The sequence below is a fragment of the Hemiscyllium ocellatum genome, unplaced genomic scaffold (genome assembly GCF_020745735.1).
Source record: "Hemiscyllium ocellatum isolate sHemOce1 unplaced genomic scaffold, sHemOce1.pat.X.cur. scaffold_877_pat_ctg1, whole genome shotgun sequence".
In the NCBI taxonomy this organism is placed as follows: domain Eukaryota; kingdom Metazoa; phylum Chordata; class Chondrichthyes; order Orectolobiformes; family Hemiscylliidae; genus Hemiscyllium; species Hemiscyllium ocellatum.
The window spans coordinates 11,700-39,015 of record NW_026869283.1 but is presented as its reverse complement, the minus strand read 5'-3'; the positions used below and the strand labels follow the sequence as shown (position 1 = coordinate 39,015).

The 27,316-nt window shown below is 56.1% G+C and overlaps 1 protein-coding gene across 1 annotated transcript in view; it reads right to left on the bottom strand.

Moving 5' to 3' along the window:
* The window catches only part of LOC132814614 (alpha-actinin-2), an 87,174-nt gene extending 63,867 nt beyond the window's left edge, over positions 1 to 23,307 (bottom strand). Inside the window, exon 1 of the mRNA XM_060823547.1 lies at positions 22,983 to 23,307. Within this exon, the coding sequence (XP_060679530.1) occupies positions 22,983 to 23,111 (129 nt within the window). The 5' untranslated portion in view covers positions 23,112 to 23,307. The remainder of the gene's footprint in view (positions 1 to 22,982) is intronic.
* Positions 23,308 to 27,316: the final 4,009 nt, after the last annotated feature.

The following is a 27,316-nucleotide window of genomic DNA, read 5'->3' as shown; positions in this document are numbered from 1 at the left end:
CGTTAGCCGCTCCGGGAGCTGGGAACACTGCCCTTGGAACTGTGGGGTGGGGAGTGAGGGGAGCGAGGGGGAATCGGGAAGGGGAGGCTGTCAGATCCAGAGACCGCTCCCCAGAGAGTGCGAGGGGTAGCCGAACCCGAGGGAGGGAGGAGGGGTGGGGGGGCCGGGAGGACGTCTTGGCGAGTGGTTCTGAGTGGGCCAGACGCCAAGCCCCCACATCAGGGCAGAGTGACGCTGGGGGGACGTGGTTGGAGGTGGGGTCCAGGCAGTGTTAGTGGGGAGGGGGTGCGAGGAGGAGGTGGGGGGGTGGTAGTGCAGCGATTGCAAACTCCACCACCTTCCTCCCCCCCCCCCTCCCCCCATCTCCCTGCTCCTCTCAAAGAGTCACTGCTCAGGGACTGTCATCATCTCCTGCTCCTGTCTTGAGTTACTGCATCGTCAGCTTGTTCCTGACTAACCTTCCCCCCACCCCCCCCACCAACTCGGAGAGATGAGCTCATGGGACAGAAAGACGGATAGAGCCCGGCTCCCTCCCCTGTCCCGTCCTCCCAATGCCTTCCTTCCTGGTGTTTCACAATAACGCCCCACCCACAACCTCCCAGAGCCGGGGGGAGAATGTGGGACACGCACGCACAGGGGTGGGGGTCGAGGGGAATGGGTTTCAGCGGGAGGGAGTGAGCAATTCAGGGAGAGGGAGGTGGGGGCGAAAGGAAGTGGGGACGAGGAGGGGGAGCGTGCAAAATGGGAAGAGGGGATGGGTCAATGTTCCAAAAGGATAACTTGGACCATCGCAAAACCTTTCTGTGTCTAAGGCCCAGACATTCGTCTGATTTCAAGCAACTACTCCCCACAATCCCAATGGACCCAAACCCCCTCCCGTTCACTCCCACTCCCCACAATCCCAATGGACCCAAACCCCTTCCCGTTCACTCCCACTCCCCACAATCCCAATGGACCCAAACCCCTTCCCGTTCACTCCCACTCCCCACAATCCCAATGGACCCAAACCCCTTCCCGTTCACTCCCACCGCCCACAATCCCAAGGGACCCAAACCCCTTCCTGTTCACTCCCACCGCCCACAATCCCAATAGACCCAAGCCTCTTCCCGTTCACTCCCACTCCCCACAATCCCAATGGACCCAAACCCCTTCCCGTTCACTCCCACTCCCCACAATCCCAATGGACCCAAACCCCTTCCCGTTCACTCCCACTCCCCACAATCCCAATGGACCCAAACCCCTTCCCGTTCACTCCCACTCCCCACAATCCCAATGGACCCAAACCCCTTCCCGGTCACTCCCACCGCCCAGATTGACCTCAGCGGCTCCCCCCCCGGACTCCCAGCACACTGGGTGGGTGAACATCTCGCTGGGGGGGGGTGTCCGGTCTCACCTAACGGGTCAGGGAGACTTTGAGGGTCATCCGTTGAGGAAGGGTGGAGGGAGAGGGAGGGAGAGTGGAGCATCCTGAATCCCAAAGAGAACCATTGCCCCTCACGTTTGGGACCAGGATCTGGAAGTGGCCGGAGATGTAATATTCCGGATCGGATCGGATACTGGCTCAGGGAGGAGCACTGACCCGAGAGGATGAGGCAGTGATAAGGAAATGCGTTGCAATCGATGATTCCCAACAGAGTGACAGAGGCCGGGTCAGACTCGGACAAAGCTGGCAAGAGAACGTTCTGGATCGCTGTGGCACTCACTCCCCATCAGGTGGACATGCCCTTCCCCCAGTGCCAGCCCGGAGTCTCCCACCATTGATTCCCACCCCGCATCACGGAGTCATGGACGGAATCAATGGTACATTCAGATCTGAAACTATGTGGAGGACACATTGTCCCCCCCCATCAAACACCCCCAGGGACAGGGACAGCACGGGGTTAGATACAGAGTAAAGCTCCCTCTACACTGTCTCCCCATCAAACACTCCCCAGGGACAGGGACAGCACGGGGTTAGATACAGAGTAAAGCTCCCTCTACACTGTCCCCCCATCAAACACTCCCCAGGGACAGGGACAGCACGGGGTTAGATACAGAGTAAAGCTCCCTCTACACTGTCCCACCATCAAACACTCCCCAGGGACAGGGACAGCACGGGGTTAGATACAGAGTAAAGCTCCCTCTACACTGTCCCCCCATCAAACACTCCCCAGGACAGGGACAGCACGGGGTTAGATACAGGGTAAAGCTCCCTCTACACTGTCCCCCCATCAAACACTCCCAGGACAGGGACAGCACAGGGTTAGATACAGGGTAAAGCTCCCTCTACACTCTCCCCCCATCAAACACTCCCCAGGGACAGGGACAGCACGGGGTTAGATACAGAGTAAAGCTCCCTCTACACTCTCCCCCCATCAAACACTCCCCAGGGACAGGGACATCACGGGGTTAGATACAGAGTAAAGCTCCCTCTGCACTGTCCCCCATCAAACACTCCCCAGGACAGGGACAGCACGGGGTTAGATACAGGGTAAAGCTCCCTCTACACTGTCCCCCCATCAAACACTCCCCAGGGACAGGGACAGCACGGGGTTAGATACAGAGTAAAGCTCCCCCTACACTGTCCCCATCAAACACTCCCCAGGGACAGGGACAGCATGGGGTTAGATACAGAGTAAAGCTCCCTCTACACTGTCCCCCCATCAAACACTCCCCAGGGACAGGGACAGCATGGGGTTAGATACAGAGTAAAGCTCCCTCTACACTGTCCCCCCATCAAACACTCCCCAGGGACAGGGACAGCATGGGGTTAGATACAGAGTAAAGCTCCCTCTACACTGTCCCCCCATCAAACACTCCCAGGACAGGGACAGCACGGGGTTAGATACAGAGAAAAGCTCCCTCTACACTGTCCCCCCATCAAACACTCCCAGGACAGGGATAGCACAGTGTTAGATACAGGGTAATGCTCCCTCTACACTGTCCCCCCATCAAACACTCCCGGGGACAGGGACAGCATGGGGTTAGATACAGAGTAAAGCTCCCTCTACACTGTCCCCCCCATCAAACACTCCCAGGACAGGGACAGCACGGAGTTAGATACAGAGTAAAGCTCCCTCTACACTGTCCCCCCATCAAACACTCCTAGGACAGGGACAGCACGGGGTTAGATACAGGGTAAAGCTCCCTCTACATTCTCCCCCCATCCAACACTCCCAGGACAAGGACAGCATGGGGTTAGGTACAGAGTAAAGCTCCCTCTACACTGTCCCACCATCAAACACTCCCAGGACAGGGACAGCACAGGGTTAGATACAGAGTAAAGCTCCCTCTACACTGTCCCCCACATCAAACACTCCCAGGACAGGGACAGCACAGGGTTTGATACAGAGTAAAGCTCCCTCTACACTGTCCCCCCATCAAACACTCCCAGGACAGGGACAGCAAGGGTTAGATACAGAGTAAAGCTCCCTCTACACTGTCCCCCATCAAACACTCCTAGGACAGGGACAGCACGGGGTTAGATACAGGGTAAAGCTCCCTCTACATTCTCCCCCCATCCAACACTCCCAGGACAGGGACAGCATGGGGTTAGGTACAGAGTAAAGCTCCCTCTACACTGTCCCCCATCAAACACCCCCAGGGACAGGGACAGCACAGAGTTAGATACAGAGTAAAGCTCCCTCTACACTGTCCCACCATCAAACACTCCCAGGACAGGGACAGCACAGGGTTAGATACAGAGTAAAGCTCCCTCTACACTGTCCCACCATCAAACACTCCCAGGACAGGGACAGCACAGGGTTAGATACAGAGTAAAGCTCCCTCTACACTGTCCCCCACATCAAACACTCCCAGGACAGGGGCAGCACAGGGTTAGATACAGAGTAAAGCTCCCTCTACACTGTCCCCCCATCAAACACTCCCAGGGACAGGGACAGCACGGGGTTAGATACAGAGTAAAGCTCCCTCTACACTGTCCCCCCATCGAACACTCCCAGGGACAGGGACAGCACAGGGTTAGATACAGAGTAAAGCTACCTCGACTCATTTAAACGGTGAACATCCGACCCAGGGGCAGGTGGTCTGACCCCTTGAGCCTGTCCCGCTGCTCCCTCAGAGCGGGGCTGGGCGTTTCATAACCCCAGCTCCACCTACCCACCCTCCCACCCCGACCCTTCAACTCTGTAACCGTTCCGAAATCTAACTTCACCTTCAAAGCATTGAACGAGGTGGCCTCACTCAGGCAGGGAATCCCACAGATTCCCAACGTTCCAGTTGTAGAGGGTCCTCCTCAGCCCCATCCTAACCCCCGTTCCCCCACCCCTGTATTCGGGGTCTGTGCACCCTCGTTTTAGTCTCCCTTGGGACAAGACCCTTTGCTTCTACCCTTCAGTGTTTTCTATGTTTCTGTACTAACGCCCTCCAGCCAAGACTAGTCCAAATTCCAATCCGTCTACTCAGTCTCTCTTCATAATAACCCCCTCCACTCCAGCACCAGCCTGGTAAAGCCATCCTCTCTGCACCCCCTGCAGTGCCAGTCCATCCTTTCTCCAGTAAGGAGATCCAATCTGTACCCAGTAGCCCAGCTGCCTGTACAGCTGTAACATAGACTCCCTGCTTCTAACGTCCATCCCTTTAGCAATGAAGGACAAAATTCCACTTGCTTTCCCAGTTATCTGAAAATGTGTTGCTGGAAAAGCGCAGCAGGTCAGGCAGCATCCGAGGAACAGAAGAAACGTCATTCCTGATGAAGGGCTCATGCCCGAAACGTCGATTCTCCTGCTCCTCGGATGCTGCCTGACCTGCTGCGCTTTTCCAGCACCACACTTTCAGCTCTGATCTGCAGACCTCGCGTTCCCCGACCCTGTTGTACCTGCAGACCACCCTTGTGCGATCACTGCCCGAGGACACCCAGGTGCCTGGGCGCAGCAGCCTGCCGCAATGTTTCACCATTTATACACTCGGCCAGTTAGCGGTTCTCCAATCAGAACGGTGGCCTCACATTTCCCGGCAGCGACCTCCTCCATTCGGGTCGGAATGTCAGCAAAATGGACTGTTACCGAAAAGGTGCCACTGCCCTTTCTCCCTCTCTCTCTGTGGAATACTGCCAAGTGCTCAGCACAGCCAGGAACAACTACATCCCTCTCCCTAATATTCCGTTCCAAGGGACTGGTCTCTGACAGCTCACTCCATCAGAACCACCATCTAACTCATCAACTTCACCTTCAGTGTGCTCCCTCAGCACTGACCCTCCGACAGTGCCCACTCTCTCAGCGCTGACCCTCCGACAGTGCCCACTCCCTCAGCACTGACCCTCCGACAGAGCCCGCTCCCTCAGCGCTGACCCTCCGACAGTGCCCGCTCCCTCAGCACTGACCCTCCGACAGTGCCCGCTCCCTCAGCACTGACCCTCCGACAGTGCCCGCTCCCTCAGCACTGACCCTCCGACAGTGCCCACTCTCTCAGCGCTGACCCTCCGACAGTGCCCACTCCCTCAGCACTGACCCTCCGACAGTGCCCGCTCCCTCAGCACTGACCCTCCGACAGTGCCCACTCTCTCAGCACTGACCCTCCGACAGTGCCCACTCCCTCAGCACTGACCCTCTGACAGTGCAGCACTCCCTCAGCACTGACCCTCAGACAGTGCCCACTCCCTCAGCACTGACCCTCCCACAGTGCCCACTCCTCCAGCACTGACCCTCTGACAGTGCGGCACTCCCTCAGCACTGACCCTCTGACAGTGAGGCACTCCCTCAGTACTGACCCTCTGATAGTGCCCACTCCTTCAGCACTGACCCTCCAACAGTGCCCACTCCCTCAGCACTGACCCTCCCACAGTGCAGCACTCCCTCAGCACTGACCCTCCGACAGTGCCCACTCCCTCAGCACTGACCCTCCCACAGTGCCCACTCCCTCAGCACTGACCCTCTGACAGTGCAGCACTCCCTCAGCACTGACCCTCAGACAGTGCCCACTCCCTCAGCACTGACCCTCCCACAGTGCCCACTCCTCCAGCACTGACCCTCTGACAGTGCGGCACTCCCTCAGCACTGACCCTCTGACAGTGAGGCACTCCCTCAGTACTGACCCTCTGATAGTGCCCACTCCTTCAGCACTGACCCTCCAACAGTGCCCACTCCCTCAGCACTGACCCTCCCACAGTGCCCGCTCCCTCAGCACTGACCCTCCGACAGTGCCCACTCCCTCAGCACTGACCCTCCCACAGTGCCCACTCCCTCAGCACTGACCCTCTGACAGTGCCCACTCCCTCAGCACTGACCCTCCCACAGTGCCCGCTCCCTCAGCACTGACCCTCCGACCGTGCGGCCCTCCTATGATGAACCCATGTCTAGCAGAGCTGCTGGCTGTGCACTGGGGTCCAGTGTGGACCAGCTGGGTGGGAGTATTCAGCGACATCTTCATCCTCACAGCCCGCCCTTCACAAGCGAGATCCCTAGCTCCTTCAGGAAGACCACCATCATCCCCGTCCCTGAGAAAGGCCATGCAAGCTGCCCTCGTGGCTCTGTTCTCCATCTCCCTGATGTGCTTCGAGAGGTTGGGTATGGTACACCTCAAGTCTCCCAGCCTGCCTCACTTCCCTACTGTTTCCCTAGAGATTGGTCCTCCATAATCCCCATCCTGCCCTCAGCCCTGGATGGCGCGGACACCGAGGTCAGGCTCTTGCTCTCACCGCCCACAGCTCTGCCATCACTGTCCCCTCCAACCTCCGAGAGAGCCCGGTCTCATCTCCAACCTCTGCCTCCTGACCTACAGGCCGCGAGGAGAGGCACCTGCCCCTCCTCCCCAGTCACCCTGGAGACTCCTGCCCCTCAAGGGATGCGCCCTCCAGCCCCTAACCCTCCTTCCCTGTACATCCACGACTGTGCGCCAAGTGTTGACCCAACTCCATCGAGAATTTCGCCGACTGGGCTCAGAATACAGGCGGGAGAGAGGATGCTTGGTGTCATGTTGCAGTGATAACAGTCTCTCTCTCTCTCTCAACGACAGCTGAACAAAAGGGCTGATCATTGACTTCAGGAAGAAAAGGGGGAGGACATCCCCCCATCTACACCGACGGACAGCATCAGGCTCCTGGGAGTGACAATAACCCACAATCCCCAACAGTCCCCAAGGTACAACAACGCCCCTCCTTCCTCAGGAGGCTACGGAAATTCAGCACGTCCACAACTCCGACAGAGACGGTGTACAATCCGGGTGCATCCCCGGTGTGGAACGGGGCAGCGGGTCTGCCCGGGACCGGGAGGGTACTCCAGGGAGCTGGGAACCCAGCCCAGAGCATCGCACCAACCCAACCCTCCACCCGCTGACTCCATCTCCATGCCCCGCTGCCTGGGGAAGGCAGCCGACATCATCACAGACCCCTCCCTCCTCCTCCCAGCCTGGTCCGCATCTCTCCCGTCAGGTACATGATACATAACCTTAACCTTGTGGACCAACAGCCTGTTCCCCGACTTCAGAACAGACCTCTCCAATTTCACATCTAATGTTGACCTCGCCCCCCTGGCCGTTCCGATGTGGCCCTTGCTCAGTTTGAACACCCTATGAACTTTGGAGGTTATGATCTCTCTGTACTGCACTCAAAACAAAACTTTTCACCCTACCAAGGAACAAGCGACTACACTAAATCAAATCAACTCAAGGTAAAATCTCCCTCAGCACTGACCCTCCGACAGTGCCCACTCCCACAGCACTGACCCTCTGACAGTGCCCACTCCCTCAGCACTGACCCTCCGACAGTGCCCGCTCCCTCAGCACTGACCCTCTGACAGTGCCCACTCCCTCAGCACTGACCCTCCAACAGTGCCCACTCCCTCAGCACTGACCTTCCGACAGTGCCCACTCCCTCAGCACTGACCCTCCCACAGTGCCCACTCCCTCAGCACTGACCCTCCCACAGTGCCCGCTCCCTCAGCACTGACCCTCCAACAGTGTCCCCTCCCTCAGCACTGACCCTCCGACAGTGCCCACTCCCTCAGCACTGACCCTCCGACAGCGCCCACTCCCTCAGCACTGACCCTCCGACAGTGCCCACTCCCTCAGCACTGACCCTCCCACAGTGCCCGCTCCCTCAGCACTGACCCTCCCACAGCGCCCACTCCCTCAGCACCGACCCTCTGACAGTGCCCGCTCCCTCAGCACTGACCCTCCGACATTGCCCGCTCCCTCAGCACTGACCCTCCGACAGTGCCCGCTCCCTCTGTGCTGATTATTATTTACATATTGAGTCGGACGGATGTCCCTGGGTCTCCCACCTTTTCCCGTACATTATGATTCCCATTATTCCTGAGTGTCTGCTCCCTGCAGCGTTCCCACATCTGTCAATGGTGCTGCCAGATTTCCATCTTAAACTGAGACTCCATCCTCCCTTCCGGGGGGGGGGGGGGTAGAGTTTATTAAAGACCCCACCCAGAAGCTGAGGTGGGTGGGAGGGGTGGGGGTAATGGGGGACGAGTTCTCCCTGGGGTCCTGAGGCCAGTCTTGATCCTTCAACCCCCATCACCTGGCCCGCTCCCACATCGCTGAGCGTGGGATCTTGCTGTGTGTGGCGATCGGGGTGGGCTGGACGTTCCCACGGGGTGGGCTGGAGCGCCGCAAAATGGAGAGCCCTCCCCCGCGTTAACGCCCAGGGTGTAACAGGCGTTCGGAAGGGTCGGGGGGGGGGTCGGGGGAATGGGAGGGGTGAGACGGCGAAATGGGGTAGGAGGATGCAGGTGGGCCGAATGGCCGCTGTGAATGGTCCGTGAGGTCTCGGACAGCAGGCAGTCTGTGACGTGGTGGGTGCCGACAACGGGGAGCTGGGATTGAGGACACACAGCGCTATGTAAGGCTTGGGACAAATATAGAATCTTTATCAGGTCCTCATCCATATTCCGGCTGCCAGTCAACATTCCTGAGATTCCGGCCTCCCGACAGGGCAGGGAATATTGCTGGCACTGTCCACTGGGGGAACACCAGGGGCTATTTCCCTGTATTACCCACCCCATCCCCCACCACCAAGGGCAGGGGTCCAGGGATAAGGGGTCAATCCAGGGGCACATCAATGGGGTTAGCCCTCCCACCCCACTCAGGTGACTGTCCATCCACAGCCCACCCACTTCTGCTGGACTGGACTCCTGTCAGAGGGTCAGTGCTGAGGGAGCTGGCACTGTCGGAGGGTCAGTGTTGAGGGAGCGGGCGCTGTCGGAGGGTCAGTGCTGAGGGAGCGGGCACTGTCAGAGGGTCAGTGCTGAGGGAGTGGGCACTGTCGGAGGGCCAGTGCTGAGGGAGTGGGCGCTGTCGGAGGGCCAGTGTTGAGGGAGTGGGCGCTGTCGGAGGGTCAGTGCTGAGGGAGTGGGCACTGTCGGAGGGTCAGTGCTGAGGGAGTGGGCACTGTCAGAGGGTCAACGCTGAGGGAGTGGGTCCTGTCGGAGGGTCAGTGCTGAGGGAGTGGGCACTGTCAGAGGGTCAGTGCTGAGGGAGTGGGCACTGTCGGGGGGTCAGTGCTGAGGGTGTGGGCACTGTCGGAGGGTCAGTGCTGAGGGAGCGGGCACTGTCGGAGGGTCAGTGCTGAGGGAGTGGGCACTGTCGGGGGGTCAGTGCTGAGGGAGTGGGCACTGTTGGAGGGTCAGTGCTGAGGGAGTGGGCACTGTGGGAGGGCCAGTGCTGAGGGAGTGGGCACTGTCGGAGGGTCAGTGCTGAGGGAGCGGGCACTGTCGGAGGGTCAGTGCTGAGGGAGCGGGCACTGTCGGAGGGTCAGTGCTGAGGGAGTGGGCACTGTCGGGGGGTCAGTGCTGAGGGTGTGGGCACTGTCGGAGGGTGGGTGTGTTTGGAGGAGAGTGGGAGTGTGGAGGGTTCTGCCCAGGGTCCTGAGGCCAATATTGATCCCTTTACCTCAACATTCCCGAACCCAGACTGTCCGGGTCCCTCCCACATTGTAAATGGGAGTGTCTGGATTGCCCTGTTCTCTAACTCGGGAGAAGGAATTCCGGAATTGGGGATAATGCTGGCTCCTGGTTGCTCTCTGCGATGCACTCGGAGAACTCGGATCCTGATCCAATCCCATTCGATGCTCCTGCTCCCGGCTAACTCTGCCCTGCCTCACCCTTCTCCACCCCCCTCCCCCCACTCCCCCGCACAAATCCCACTCTCGGGTCCAACATTCCAGCCCGGAATTATCCTGCAGGGACTGAACCCAACCAGGGTCAGCTCTCGCTCTGGAGGGTAATGAGATGTGTTCAACCCCCTCTACCTCTCCATCCCTTTCTCTGTCACACTCACTCCATCTCTCTCTCATTTTTCTCTCTGCCCCACTATCTCTCTGGGAGTATATCTCTCTCAGCCTCTCCCTTCCTCCTCTCCCTCTTTAACCCCCTTTCACCCTCCCTCTCTCTCTCTCTCTCCCTCTCTCTCTCTCTCCCTCTCTCTCCCTCTCTCTCTCTCTGCTCCCCCCATTTCTCTCCCTCCATCCTTCTCCTTCTCTCCCTCCTTCCCTCTGTCTCCCTCTTTCTCCCTCTCTTTCCCTCCCTCCCTCTCCCTTCCTTTCTCTATCTCTCTCCCCCTCCCTCCATCTCTCACACTCGTCTTTTCCTCTCTCTCTCTCCCCCCCCCCCCGTCTCCCTCCGTCTCTCTCTCTCCCCCTCCCTCTCTCACTCTGTCTTTCCCCCTCTTTCTCTCCCCCTCGGTCTCCCTCCCCTGTCTCTCTCTCTCTCTCTCTCTCTCCCCCTCCCTCTCCCTCCCTCCCTCTCCCTGCCTCCTTCCTTCCCTCTGTCTCTCTCTCCCTCTCTCCCTCCCTCCCTCCTTCTCTCTCTCTATCCCTCCCTCTCCCTGCCTCCCTCCTTCCCTCTCTCTCTCTCTCCCTCCCTCTCCCTGCCTCCCTCCTTCCCTCTCTCTCTCTATATCCCTTCCTCTCCCTGCCTCCCTCCTTCCCTCTCTCTCTCTCTCTATCCCTCTCCCTGCCTCCTTCCCTCTCTCTCTCTCTTTCTCTATCCCTCCCTCTCCCTGCCTCCCTCCTTCCCTCTCTCTCTCTCTCTATCCCTCCCTCCCTCCTTCCCTCTCTCTCTCCCTCTCCCTGCCTCCCTCCTTCCCTCTGTCTCTCTCTCCCTCTCTCCCTCCCTCCCTCCTTCCCTCTCTCTCTCCCTCTCCCTGCCTCCCTCCTTCCCTCTGTCTCTCTCTCTATCCCTCCTTCTCCCTGCCTCCCTCCTTCCCTCTCTCTCTCTCTCTCTCCCTGAGCTCTGGCTCCTACTAAAATACTTTGATGATCTCAGCGCCTGGGACCGGTGCCTTCCTCTTGGCCTGGATTATTCAGGAGGTGTCCCTATAAGGTCACTGAGTGACTGGAGGATCTCTCCAGTACCTGTCAGATCAATCCCATCAGCTCAACAGACCCAAAGGACAGGAGCAGCCTCGAAACAGGCCCAGGGCTCCTTGAAACCCATGCAGAGGACCTCAAAACATATTGGGGATCCTTGAAACCCATAGGGAGGACCTCAAAATGCATTGGGGCTCCTTGAAACTCATAGGGAGGATCTCAAAACATATTGGGGTAACTCGAAACCCATTTAGAGGGACTCCAAACACATTGGGTCTTCTCGAAACCCACAGGGTGGGCCTTGAAACATGTTGGGGCTTCTCACAAGCCAGAGGGAAGGCCTCAAAATATATGGAGGACACATCGAGACACATTGGGGCTCCTTGAAACCCACAGGGAGGGCATTGAAACACATCGAGTCTCCTTGAAACACATTGGGGAGGGCATTGAAACACACCGGGTCTCCTTGAAACACATCGGGGTGCCTTGAAACCCATAGGGAGGGCCTCAAAACACCTTGGGCTGCTGTGAAACTCATTGAAACACACTGGGGCTCCTTGAAACACACTGGGGCTCCTTGAAACCCATAGGGAGGGCATTGAAACACATTGGGTCTCCTTGAAACACATCAGGGTGCCTTGAAACCCATAGGGAGGGAATTGAAACACACCGGGTCTCCTTGAAACACACCGGGTCTCCTTGAAACACATGGGGCTCCTTGAAACCCATAGGGACACCTTGGGCTGCCGTGAAACCCATTGAAACACATCGGGGCACCTTGAAACCCATAGGGAGGGCATTGAAACACACCGGGTCTCCTTGAAACACATTGGGCCTCCTTGAAACCCACAGAAAGGGCCTTGAAACACCTCAGGGCACCTTGAAAACCCGCTAGGGAGGACCTTGAAACACACTGTGGGGGGTAACTCAAGACCCACTGGAAGGCCTGAAAACACATTGCGAGACCTGGGCTCCAAGGTGGAGGGGGGCTTGAAACAGAGGCTCCAGGAAAGCTATAGGAAGGTGTCCTTGAAACCTCGGGGCGGGGGGGCCTTGAAACCCACTCTGGGGTTGGGTGGGATCGTGCTTTCCATTTTGGGGACCGGTTCTCAGGAGGAGCGCCCACAGGGTCAGGTGGTTGACTCTGCCTTCTCTCTGTACGGACGCTGCCTGACCTGCTGCCTTTCGGATCCTCGGAGCTTCCGGTGTCGGGCGGTTTTGCCCCGGTGACGTACCCCCGCCTTGCTGCCCATCGCCATCGATTCTAGCCCTCCATCATACCACTCCCTGGACCAGAGCTGGCTCAAAGGTAGGGGACAGAGGGTGGTGGTGGAGTGTGGGGGCCTGTGACCAGTGGAGTGCCACAAGGATCAGTGTTGGGCCCTCTACTTTTCATCATTTATATAAATGATTTGGATGCGAGCATGAGTTACAGTTAGTAAGTTTGCAGATGACACCAACATTGGAGGTGTAGTGGACAGCGAAGAGGGTTCCCTCAGATTACAACAGGATCTGGACCAGATGGGCCAATGGGCTGAGAAGTGGCAGATGGAGTTTAATTCAGATAAATGCGAGGTGCTGCATTTTGGGAAAGCCAATCTTAGCAGGACTTATACACTTAATGGTAAGGTCCAAGGGAGTGTTGCTGAACAAAGAGACCTTGGAGTGCAGGGTCATAGCTCCCTGAAAGTGGAGTCGCAGGTAGATAGGATAGTGAAGGCGGCGTTTGGTATGCTTTCCTTTATTGGTCAGAGTATTGAGTACAGGAGTTGGGAGGTCATGTTGCGGCTGTACAGGACATTGGTTAGGCCCCTGTTGGAATATTGTGTGCAATTCCTGCCTCCTTCCTATCGGAAAGATGTTGTGAAACTTGAAAGGATTCAGAAAAGATTTACAAGGATGTTGCCAGGGTTGGAGGATCTGAGCTACAGGGAGAGGCTGAACAGGCTGGGGCTGTTTTCCCTGGAGCGTCGGAGGCTGAGGGGTGACCTTATAGAGGTTTACAAAATCATGAGGGGCATGGATAGGATAAATAGACAAAGTGTTTTCCCTGGGGTTGGGGAGTCCAGAACTAGAGGGGCATAGGTTTAGGGTGAGAGGGGAAAGATATAAAAGGGACCTAAGGGGCAACTTTTTCACACAGAGGGTGGTACGTGTATGGAATGAGCTGCCAGAGGATGTGGTGGAGGCTGGTACAATGACAACATTTAAGAGGCATCTGGATGGGTATATGAATAGGAAGGGTTTGGGGGGATATGGGCCGGGTGCTGGCAGGTGGGACTAGATTGGGTTGGGGTATCTGGGTCAGCATGGACGGGTTGGGCCGAAGGGCCTGTTTCCGTGCTGTAATTGGCTGTTCCTCCTCCTCTCTTTGTCTGAGGAAAGTGTCACTGACTCTGAGCACGTGCCTGAGTGGCTGGTGGGTAGTGTCCAAGCCTCTGGACCGGTATCGGAGGATGCCGTGTGACCCACTGTGACAGGAGGCCATTCCTGAGGGAAGGTTATCTCTCCTGAGCTGCCTCAGCTCCTGGTGATACACCAGGGCTAACCCCCCGGAGATAGTGAGGTGAGCTGGTGTCTCTAACCCCCTAGAGGGGAGGTACAGAGCACCCATTACAATGGGAGTCCAGCCCCAGGGGCAGCATTGAAGGGGCCAAATGGCCTGTGGGAATGCCAGGGTGTGAGGACCCTGGCAGTGAGAGGGCAGTCCCCATGGTGTGTGTCTCTCAGGTGTTGGTACTGAGTGTACAATGTGGAGGCAGCGCTGAGTCAGACTGGCCTGGCACGTCCCCCCGAGGTCACTCTATGGGGGAGGGGGTGGGGGTGTTAATGAGGGATCATCTTCCTAACCAGCCACACACCACCAGCCAGGCACAGAGACTCACCCACTCACACTCACACACACACCCACTCACACACACACACACATTCTCACACTCACACACACTCACACACACACGCACACACACACACTCACTGATAAACACACATACACACACACTCACACACACATTCTCACACTCACAAACACACTCTCTCTCACACACACACACTCACACACTCACACACGCACACATGCACACACGCTCACACACGCTCACACACGCACACACACGCACACACACACACGCACACACACTCAGACACACAAAAACCCCCCCACACACACGCACACACACTCAGACACACTCAGACAAACAAAAACCCACACCCACACACACACACACACACTCACACACACTCACAGTCACACACCCACACGCAAACACACGCGCACACATACTCACACACACACACGCACACACACGCACACACACAGACACACACACAGACACACACGCACACACACACACCTTACAGTACCACAGGGTGTTGTTCAGATTCCCTGTCAGGGCTGGGGTGGTCAGTACTGCCTGCTGTGCCCAGGGGAGACACAGAGAGACTGGGCAGGGGGCAGGGAGCAGGGGGCAGGGAGCAGGGGGCAGGGAGCAGACTGACCGGAGCCTGGGATGGAAGGATGAAGGAGGGGATCTCACAGACCAGCTCCTGTTCCCTTCATGGTCAGAGGTGAAGGGGGCGTGGGATGATTGACCCAAGGGGATGATGATTGTTGGGGATCGATGGAGGAGGGCACTGGGGATGAACATCAAAGGCAGAAACGTTCACAATCAAATTAACCAAATCAGTGATAGGCCTGGGCTGACCCTCCCACAGTGCCCGCTCCCTCAGTACTGACCCTCCGACAGTGCCCGCTCCCTCAGCACTGACCCTCCGACAGTGCCCGCTCCCTCAGTACTGACCCTCCGACAGTGTCCGCTCCCTCAGTACTGACCCTCCGACAGTGCCCGCTCCCTCAGCACTGACCCCCCGACAGTGCCCGCTCCCTCAGCACTGACCCTCCGACAGTGCCCGCTCCCTCAGTACTGACCCTCCGACAGTGCCCGCTCCCTCAGCACTGACCCTCCGACAGTGCCCGCTCCCTCAGTACTGACCCTCCGACAGTGTCCGCTCCCTCAGCACTGACCCTCCGACAGTGCCCGCTCCCTCAGCACTGACCCTCCGACAGTACTGTCCCTCGGACAGTGCTGACCCTCCGACAGCACTGACCCTCGAACAGGGCTGACCCTCGGACAGCGCTGACCCACAGACGGTATTGACCCTCGGACAGTGCTGACCCTCGGATAGCACTGACCCTCGGATAGCGCTGACCCTTGGACACCGCTGACCCTGACAGTATTGACCCTCGGACAGCGCTGACCCTCGGACAGTATTGACCCTCGGACAGTATTGACCCTCGGACAGCGCTGACCCTCGGACAGTACTGACCCTCGGACAGCGCTGACCCTCGGACACCGCTGACCCTTGGACACCGCTGACCCTCGGACAGTATTGACCCTCGGACAGCGCTGACCCTCGGACAGTATTGACCCTCGGACAGTATTGACCCTCGGACAGCGCTGACCCTCGAACAGTACTGACCCTCGGACAGTGCTGACCCTCGGACAGTACTGACCCTCGGACAGGGCTGACCCTCCGACAGTACTGACCCTCGGACAGCGCTGACCCTCGGAGTGTACTGACCCTCGGACAGGGCTGACCCTCCGACAGTACTGACCCTCGGACAGCGCTGACCCTCGGACAGTACTGACCCTCGGACGGGGCTGACCCTCGGACAGGGCTGACCCTCGAACAGTACTGACCCTCGAACAGTACTGACCCTCGGAGTGTACTGACCCTCGGACAGTGCTGACCCTCGGACAGGGCGGTGATCTCGATCAGTGCAGTAACATTGAGTGCCTGAACTCTGACCTACAGTTCACTGCTGTCTTCCTGTGGTCCCTAATCCATTCCCACGCCCCCTCACCCTCAGCCCCCACACAGCACTGAGAGAGGACTCACTCCACACCCCCACCCCACCCCACTCAGACCCTCCTGTCCCCTCCTGCGCCTCCACCCCTATTCCCTGCGAAGTGAGGGTGTGCCTGGATGGCCAGTCAGTTCCTCGCTGGGACCCAGTGGTGTCCCTCTAACCCTGTCACCTCGTGCTGTGCTCAAATCCCTGCCCTGCCTTTCTCCCCCTGCAGCCTGGACGCTCCCCTTGCTGTTATCGGAAGGACATTATTAAATTGGGGAGCGTTCCGAAAAGATTTACAAGGATGTTGCCAGGGTTGGAGGGTCTGAGCTACAGGGAGAGGCTGAACAGGCTGGGGCTGTTTTCCCTGGAGCGTCGGAGGCTGAGGGGTGACCTTATAGAGGTTTATAAAATCATGAGGGACATGATTTGGAGATGCCGGTGTTGGACTGGGGTGTACAAAGTTAAAAATCACACAACACCAGGTTATAGTCCGACAGGTTTAATTGGAAGCACTAGCTTTCGGAGCGACACTCCTTCATTAAGTGGTTGTGGAGGACACAATTGTAAGACACAGAATTTATAGCAAAAGCTTACAGTGTGATGTAACTGAAATTATACATTGAAAAATACCTTGATTGTTTGTTGAGTCTCTCATACCATGTTCGAATACCATGAGAGTTTCACTTCTTTCATATGTAAATCACAAAACTTATTTAAAAAGTTACATTCTCAGGTTGACTGTAACAATTGGTGTTAGCCAGACAATATGTTGAAGGTGTTAGTCCCCTGTATTGTCTGTCTGTGCCATAATGTTTAGATTGATTCTAATCTAAAAAGTGAGACAACAGAGTCTTACATGAATTCATGCAGTTTTTGAGCAAAGTACAATGTAACTCTGCAAGTACAAATTCACCCCACAAACGTATATGTATATGTGTGCATGTGGGTCTTTGTGAGTGTGTGTGTGTGTCTGTGTGTGTCTGTGTGTGTCTGTGTCTGTGTGTGTCTGTGTGTGTGTGTGTCTGTGTGTGTGTGTGTCTGTGTGTCTGTGTGTGTGTGTGTGTGTGTGTGTAGGAGTGAGTGAGTGTGTGTAGGAGTGTCTGTGTGTGTGTCTGTGTGTGTGTCTGTGTGTGTGTGTGTCTGTGTGAGTGTGTGTAAATGTATGTGTGTGAGTGAGTGAGTGAGTGTGTGTCTGTGTGTGTGAATGTATGTGTGTGTAGGAGTGTCTGTGTGTGTCTGTGTGTGTGAATGTGTGAGTGTGTGTGTGTCTGTCTGTGTGTGTCTGTCTGTCTGTGTGTGTGTGTGTCTGTCTGTCTGTGTGTGTGTGTGTGTGTGTGTGTGTCTGTGTGTGTGTGGGGGGGGGGTGTATAGTGCAATGGTGGTCACCTGGAGTGTGACATAACCCAGTTGAGGCCCTCCCTATTGGGGAGGGGCAGGGACAGGGTAAATAGACAAAGTCTTTTCCCTGGGGTGGGGGGAGTCCTGAACTAGAGGGGCATAGGCTGAGGGTGAGAGGGGAAAGATATGAAAAAGGGGCAATGTTTTATACCCAGAGGGTGGTCTGTGTGTGGAGTGAACTTCCTGAGGGAGTGGTGGGTGGGGGTACATTTGGATAAGGACCTGGATAGGAAAGGGTTGGAGGGGGATGGGCCAGGAGCAGGCAGCTGGGACTAGGTTAGTTTGGGGTTAGGGTCAGCATGGGCTGGTTGGGCCGAAGGGTCTGTTTCTGTGCTAGACGACTCTATGATTCCACTCAAAACCCTTCTACCCACCACCACCCTGATACCCCACACCATGACAGCAACATTTGCTCATGTGTTACACCCACACCCCAACCCTTACCCCCATTCCCATCTCCAATCCCATCCCCAATCCAAATCCAAATCCCATCCCAATCCCAATCCTAATCCCAATCCTATCCCCAATCCCAACCCCAATCCCATCCCCAATCCCAACCCCAATCCCATCCCCAATCCCGAGTCTAACCTGAACCCCACACTCATCCCGAACCCCAGCCTATCTCCAGTCCCATTCCCAATTCCACCCCATGTCCATTCCCATTCCCCCCTCCCCCTCCCCAATCCCCAACACTGACCCCACATTCCACACTAACCCCAACCTCCACCCCATCCCCAACTTCCCACACCAACCCCATCCTTTACCCCCTAACCCCATCCTTTACCCCCCTAACCCCATCCTTTACCCCCTAACCCCATCCTTTACCCCCTAACCCCATCCTTTACCCCCCTAACCCCATCCTTTACCCCCTAACCCCATCCTTTACCCCCCTAACCCCATCCTTTACCCCCTTAACCCCATCCTTTACCCCCTTAACCCCATCCTTTACCCCCTGACCCCATCCTTAACCCCCCTTAACCCATCCTTTACCCCCCCCTTACCCCACCCTTTACCCCTCCCTGTGGTCGCTCTGGGCTCCATCACCTGTTCATTCCCACCCGTACGCTCTACCCTCCTTCGAGACCCCTCCAGAGCCTCACCCCGTTACCCCCTCACCCCCAACTCCCTCTGACCCTCCACGACCCACTCCATGACCCCACCCCACCCCCACACTCATAGAGCAACTGTGTCAGAGGCCCCTCCATACTGTCCCCCCCAAAAGGTCCCACCCACCCCAAACCCCATCCCCGCCATCTTGGCTGTCCATTACTGGAACCCTCCCTCACACCCTCATGGTTGCACCCAGACCCGTCTATTCCTGTGAGGGGCCTTGTGGGGGTGGGGGGAGGAAGGGGTTGGAGGCGCTGGTGGGAGTAGGGTTCTATTGGGGTTAGAGGTGCTAGATAAACGCAACTTGGCACTGCTGCCGAACAGCATCGTCGCTGTCTCCCCTCCCCACCAGCACCCCCCCACAAATCTCCCCACCCTCCCCCTCCCCAAGCAGCCAGCCACTCCCACCCATCTCCCCCACACCCACCCCACCCACTACTGCCCCCTACAAACCCCAGAAACAATCACCACCCGGGGTCAGAGTTGGAAAGGTCACAGTGTCCATGGATTCGCCTGTCGCCTGGTTTGGAATCCACTACGGGAATCCACTGGAGGGATCCACTGGAGGGATCCACTACAGGAATCCACTGGAGGGATCCACTACACGAATCCACTGGAGGGATCCACTACACGAATCCACTGGAGGGATCCACTGCAGAGATCGAGTCTGAGGACCTGGTGCAGGGACCTGCCTCTTCCCGTGTGAAGGGAATCTGTGAGACTATCCCATCAGCCTCTTGGGATGACCCACTCTCTGGGGACTGGCTGAGGATAGAGCAATGCAGCTCAGCTCAGGGGCTGGCTCTCACCCCTCACACCCTCACTCACTCACACCCTCACTCACTCACACCCTCACTCACTCACACCCTCACTCATTCCCTCACTCACTCCCTCACTCCCTCACACCCTCACACCCTCACTCACTCACACCCTCACTCATTCCCTCACTCCCTCCCTCACTCCCTCACTCACTCACACCCTCACTCATTCCCTCACTCATTCCCTCACTCCCTCACTCCCTCACACCCTCACTCACTCACACCCTCACTCATTCCCTCACTCCCTCCCTCACACCCTCACTCACTCACACCCTCACTCATTCCCTCACTCCCTCCCTCACACCCTCACTCACTCACACCCTCACTCACTCACTCCCTCACACCCTCACTCATTCCCTCACTCCCTCCCTCACACCCTCACACCCTCACACCCTCACTCATTCCCTCACACCCTCACTCCCTCCCTCACACCCTCACTCACTCACACCCTCACTCATTCCCTCACTCCCTCCCTCACACCCTCACTCACTCACACCCTCACTCACTCACTCCCTCACACCCTCACTCATTCCCTCACTCCCTCCCTCACACCCTCACTCCCTCACACCCTCACTCATTCACACCCTCACTCACTCAATCACTCACTCACACCCTCACTCACTCACTCCCTCCCTCACTCCCCCACTCACACCCTCACTCACACCCTCACTCACACCCCTACTCCCTCACTCACACCCTCACTCACAACCTCACACCCTCACTCACTCACTCACACCCTCACTCACACCCTCACTCACTCACACCCTCACTCACTCAATCACTCACTCACACCCTCACTCACTCCCTCATTCACTCCCCCACTCACACCCTCACTCACACCCTCACTCACACCCCTACTCCCTCACTCTCACCCTCACTCACAACCTCACACCCTCACTCACTCACTCACTCACACCGTCACTCACACCCTCACTCACTCACACCCTCACTCACTCAATCACTCACTCACATCCTCACTCACACCCTCACTCACGCCCTCACTCACTCCCTCACTCAATCCCTCTGAGGGTGATGGGAACCCCAGGGTTTATCCAGTGATGGGGAATGAGGGGGGGGTGATCCGTCAGTGTCACAGTCTGTCTCACCCTCTCTGTCTCCGCAGTGGGGCTGTGGGGGTGGGGGGTGGGTGCGGAGCGTGTTGGGATCCGTAGGGAGAGGGAGAAGCCCCTCCTGGGGGTGGGTGGGTGGGAGGTAACTCTGGGAGGTCTGTCAATATTAAAACACAGAGACTATTTGGAGGCGGGAGGTATATTCCACCCCCCCGGGAGGGGTAATTATCAGACTTAACTCCTCCCCCCTACCCCCCCACAGACACCCCTGTTTCTGTGCTCAGCCCCACACAATCTCCCCCACCCTCACAATCTCTCAACCCCCACAATCTCCCCCCACCCTCCACCCACACAATCTCCCTCACCCCCCACAATCTCCCCCCACCTCCTACAATCTCCCCCACCCACACAATCTCCCTCACCCCCCACAATCTCCCCCCACCTCCTACAATCTCCCCCACCCACACAATCTCCCTCACCCTCCCCACAATCTCCCCCACCCTCCCTACAATCTCCCCCACCCACACAATCTCCCTCACCCTCCCCACAATCTCCCTCACCCTCCCCACAATCTCCCCCACCCTCCCTACAATCTCGCTCACCCCCACAATCTCCTCCACAACTTCTCTCACCCCCTCTACAATCTCCCCCACCCTCCCTACAATTTTCCCCACCTCTACAATGCCCCCACCCCCACTCCATCTTCCCCAACCCCACGATCCCCCCCATCCTCCTCACAATCTTCCCCACCCCTCGCACAACCTCCCTCAACCCCCATGATCCCCCATGACCCCCCACCAACTCTCTCTCTCTGCGTCTCTCTCTCTCTCTCTCTGCGTCTCTCTCTCTCTCTCTCTCTCTCTCTGCGTCTCTCTCTCTCTCTCTCTCTCTCTCTCTCTGCGTCTCTCTCTCTCTCTCTCTCTCTCTCTCTGCTTCAACCTCTTTGGTCAATTCATAAAAATAGAACCGTTGAACCAGTGTTTAAATAGATTTGCTCTGATCAGTCATTCCTGCCACACAGGCACCTCTCTCTCTCTCTCTCTCTCTCTCTCTCTCTCGCTCTCTCCCTGTGGCTCTGACAGGATATAATTAGGAACACAGTGGTCGCTATACCAGTCCTCAGACATCATTGCCTCTCACTTTACAGCTCATTTCTCACATTCCAGACACATGAAGCCTAATAGAGCCCTATCTAAGGGAAAGCAGCCCAGCCCAGAGCACTGAAACACAGGGCACAAGGACACAGAACTGGGACTGTCCAACATTGGCACAGTTCAGAGGTCAAACTGGCACTGGACCCTAGATTGGCACCTGGAAGGTGGGCTGTTTAAGTGGTACGGAGTTGCTACGATCACTCCCTGCTGTCACCCTCCACCTCCCACACGGTAATTAATCACACCTTCTGAGAAGAGCTCTCTGCTTAAAGATAGCTCGTGATATTTAAGGAGGTGAGTTATGAGCACAGAGAAACTCAACACCCGGCCTGAGCACCCAGTTCCAAAAGACACACGTCAGCCATCAACTTATGGATTCTCGTAAAAACAAGGATCAAGTCTCTTCGCATTCCCTTTCCAGCTGAACAAGATCACCTTGAAAACTCCCAACCGGGGCCCAAGGGACAAAGGCAGCTGCTCAGGGGAGAATGGATTCTCCCACAGAGAAAATATTCAAACAATTTCATCTTATTGTCAGCTTCGAATAGAGGACAGATCTCAAAGCAATCCCCACTTTCCCCATGACCACACACACACACACACACACACACACACACACACACACACACACACACACACACACACACACACACACACACACACACACACACACACTCGACTTTGAAACTCTCCAAAAACGGAATTATTTCATCCATAATTCTGCAGGGCCTTGATAAAAAAGCTTCCCAACTCTTTGCAAACTTTCCCATCTCCTCAGAAACTTTGCCCAACCCTTTTAAAAACTTTCCCGTCTCCTCAGAAACTTTCCCCAACCCTTTTAAAAACTTTCCTGAATCCTCAGAAACTTTTCCCAACTCTTTAAAAACTTTCCCGTCTCCTCAGAAACTTTCCCCAACTCTTTTAAAAACTTTCCTGAATCCTCAGAAACTTTCCCAACTCTTTAAAAACTTTCCCATCTCCTCAGAAACTTTTCCCAACTCTTTAAAAACTTTCCCGTCTCCTCAGAAACTTTTCCCAACTCTTTAAAAACTTTCCCGAATCCTCAGAAACTTTCCCCAACTCTTTTAAAAACTTTCCTGAATCCTCAGAAACTTTCCCAACTCTTTAAAAACTTTCCTGAATCCTCAGAAACTTTTTTGAACACTTCAAAACATATCTGACTTTCTGAAAACTTTTCATATTCCGATTCTTCCCTCCTGTCACTGGAAAAGTTTCAAGTTGGGAATCTTCTGTTTAAAAAAACCCTTTGAGGAACCTTTGGCTGTGTTTGAAAAGAGCAGTGATTTATTTATCCTGTCAGCTTACCTTCCTCTGTTGCTTTTCCCACGCGGGATCAAGGAGTAAATCTCTGTCCCAGTCTTCCTCCTGTTCCATGTAATGTTCAGTCACATAGGTGTTGTGATCGTAGGTGATATGATGTTCAATTTGGGTCATTTTGTTCGTTCACTATCACTTCACAAAGGTAATGAATTCTGTCTCTCTCTCTCTCCCCTCTTCCCCCTGACAAAAGCAATTCTACATACACCGTCCCTTATCTCCCCCCAGCACTGCACAGTCAGGCACAGAGTTTTCACACACTGCAGCTCCCTTGTTGACTGCGATACCAAACTCTTCTGCAGCAACGCCGAACACGCTGTCACTCCCCAATAAGTATCTCCCAGGCTGGGGCGGACCCACACATCATAGGGCAGGAGGAGGGGGCTAAGAACAGATGGCTCTCGGTCACAGCTCTCAGGGATAATATAGAAACCTCACACAGACACACACACACACACACACACACACACACACACACACACACAGACATACACAGACATACACACACATAGACATACACACACTCACACACACACACACATACACACAGACATACACACACACACACATAGACATACACACACTCACACACACACACACACCCACACACAGACACAAACACATACACACACACCCACACACAGACATAGACATACACACACACACTCACACACATACACACACATAGACATACACACACTCACACACACACACACCCACACACAGACACAAACACACACAGACATACACACACACACTCATACACACACACACACACATAGACATACACACACTCACACACACACACACCCCCACACACAGACACAAACACACACAGACATACACACACACACTCATACACACACACACATAGACATACACACACACTCACATAGACACACACATAGACACACACACACGCACACTCACACAGACAGACACACATAGACATACACACTCACACACACAGACACACGTAGACACACACACACACACACACACCACACACACACACACGCACGCGCACGCACACACACACACACACACACACACACACACACACACACACACACACACACACACCCACACACACACACACACACACACACAGAGAAACCACTGGCTGCTGCATTGAGCCTGTCACTATCCAGCACCGAGATTCATTTCCAATTTTCACCCAAGACTAATCTGGCCGAGTGAGAACCGCATCACCCTCCCCTACACCCCCGCCCGATCACTGTAACCCCCTCCCTATCACTGTAACCCTCCCTAACCCCCTCCCTATCACTGTAACCCCCTCCCTATCACTGTAACCCCCTACACCCCCTCCCTGTCACTGTAACCCCCTACACCCCCTCCCTATCACTGTAACCCCCTCCCTATCACTGTAACCCCCTCTAACCCCCTCCCTATCACTGTAACCCCCTCCCTATCACTGTAACCCCCTACACCCCCTCCCTGTCACTGTAACCCCCTACACCCCCTCCCTATCACTGTAACCCCCTCCCTATCACTGTAACCCCCCCAACCCCCTCCCTATCACTGTAACCCCCTACCTATCACTGTAACCCCCCCTAACCCCCTCCCTATCACTGTAACCCCCTCCCTAACACTGTAACCCCCCCTAACCCCCTCCCTATCACTGTAACCACCTCCCTATCACTGTAACCCCCTCCCTATCACTGTAACCCCCCCTAACCCCGTCCCTATCACTGTAACCCCCTCCCTATCACTGTAAACCCCCCTAACCCCCTCCCTATCACTGTAAACCCCTCCCTATCACTGTAACCCCCCTAACCCCCTCCCTATCACTGTAACCCCCCCAACCCCTTCCCTATCACTGTAACCCCCTCCCTATCACTGTAACCCCCCCTAACCCCCTCCCTATCACTGTAACCCCTCCCTATCACTGTAACCCCCCTAACCCCCTCCCTATCACTGTAACCCCCTCCCTATCACTGTAACCCCCCCTAAACCCCTCCCTATCACTGTAACTCCCTCCCTATCACTGTAACCCCCCCTAACCCCTCCATGTCACTGTAACCCCCTCCCTATCACTGTAACCCCCCCAACCCCCTCCCTATCACTGTAACCCCCTCCCTATCACTGTAACCCCCCCAATCCCCTCCCTATCACTGTAACTCCCTCCCTATCACTGTAACCCCCCCTAACCCCCTCCCTATCACTGTAACCCCCTCCCTATCACTGTAACCCCCTCCCTATCACTGTAACCCCCCTAACCCCCTCCCTATCACTGTAACCCCCTCCCTATCACTGTAACCCCCCCAACCCCCTCTCTATCACTGTAAGTCCCTCCCTATCACTGTAACCCTCCTAACCCCCTCCCTATCACTGTAACCCCCTCCCTATCACTGTAACCCCACTAACCCCCTCCCTATCACTGTAACCCCCTCCCTATCACTGTAACCCCCTACACCCCCTCCCTATCACTGTAACCCCCTCCCTATCACTGTAACCCCCTGCCTATCACTGTAACACCCCCTAACCCCCTCCCTATCACTGTAACCCCCTCCCTATCACTGTAACCCCCTACACCCCCTCCCTATCACTGTAACCCCCTCCCTATCACTGTAACCCCCTACACCCCCTCCCTATCAATGTAACCCCCTCCCTATCACTGTAACCCCCGCCCTATCTCTGTAACCCCCTACATCCCCTCCCTATCTCTGTAACCCCACTACACCCCCTCCCATATCTGTAACCTCCCTACAGCCCCTACACCCGCTCCCTATCTCATTCACCCCCTCCCTATCACTGTAACCCCCTACACCCCCTCCCTATCACTGTAATCCCCTCCCTATCACTGTAACCCCCCCTAACCCCCTCCCTATCACTGTAACCCCCTCCCTATCACTGTAACCCCCCCTAACCCCCTCCCTATCACTGTAACCCCCTCCCTATCACTGTAACCCCCCTTAACCCCCTCCCTATTACTGTAACCCCCTCCCTATCACTGTAACCCCCCCAACCCCCTCCCTATCACTGTAACGCCCTCCCTATCATTGTAACCCCCCCTAACCCCCTCCCTATCACTGTAACTCCCTCCCTATCACTGTAACCCCCCCAACCCCCTCCCTATCACTGTAACCCCCTCCCTATCATTGTAACCCCCCAACCCCCTTCCTATCACTGTAACACCCTCCCTATCACTGTAACCCCCCCAACCCCCTCCCTATCACTGTAACCCCCTCCCTATCACTGTAACCCCCTACACCCCCTCCCTATCACTGTAACCCCCTACACCACCTCCCTATCACTGTAACCCCCTCTCTATTACTGTAACCCCCACCCTATCTCTGTAACCCCCTACATCCCCTCCCTATCTCTGTAACCCCCCTACACCCCCTCCCTATATCTGTAACCTCCCTACAGCCCCTACACCCCCTCCCTATCTCTGTCACCCCCTCCCTATCACTGTAACCCCCTCCCTATCACTGTAACCCACCTACACCCCCTCCCTATCACTGTAACCCCCTCCCTATCACTGTAACCCCTCCAACCCCCTCCCTATTACTGTAACCCCCTCCCTATCACTGTAACCCCCCCTAACCCCCTCCCTATCACTGTAACTCCCTATCACTGTAACCCCCCTAACCCCCTCCCTATCACTGTAACCCCCTCCCTGTCATTGTAACCCCCCCAACCCCCTCCCTATCACTGTAACCCCCTCCCTATCACTGTAACCCCCTACACCCCCTCCCTGTCACTGTAACCCCCTACACCCCCTCCCTATCACTGTAACCCCCCCAACCCCCTCCCTATCACTGTAACCCCCTGCCTATCACTGTAACCCCCCCCTAACCCCCTCCCTATCACTGTAACCCCCTCCCTATCACTGTAACCCCCTACACCCCCTCCCTATCACTGTAACCCCCTCCTTATCACTGTAACCCCCTACACCCCCTCCCTAACACTGTAACCCCCGCCCTATCTCTGTAACCCCCTACATCCCCTCCCTAACTCTGTAACCCCCCTACACCCCCTCCCTATATCTGTAACCTCCCTACACCCCCTCCCTATCTCTGTCACCCCCTCCTTATCACTGTAACCCCCTCCCTATCACTGTAACCCCCCTACACCCCCTCCCTATCACTGTAACCCCCTCCCTATCACTGTAACCCCCGCCCTATCTCTGTAACCCCCTACACCCCTTCCTTATCTCTGTAACCTCCCTACAGCCCCTACACCCCCTCCCTATCTCTGTCACCCCCTCCCTATCACTGTAACCCCCTCCCTATCACTGTAACCCCCCTACACACCCTCCCTATCACTGTAACCCCCTCCCTATCTCTGTCACCCCC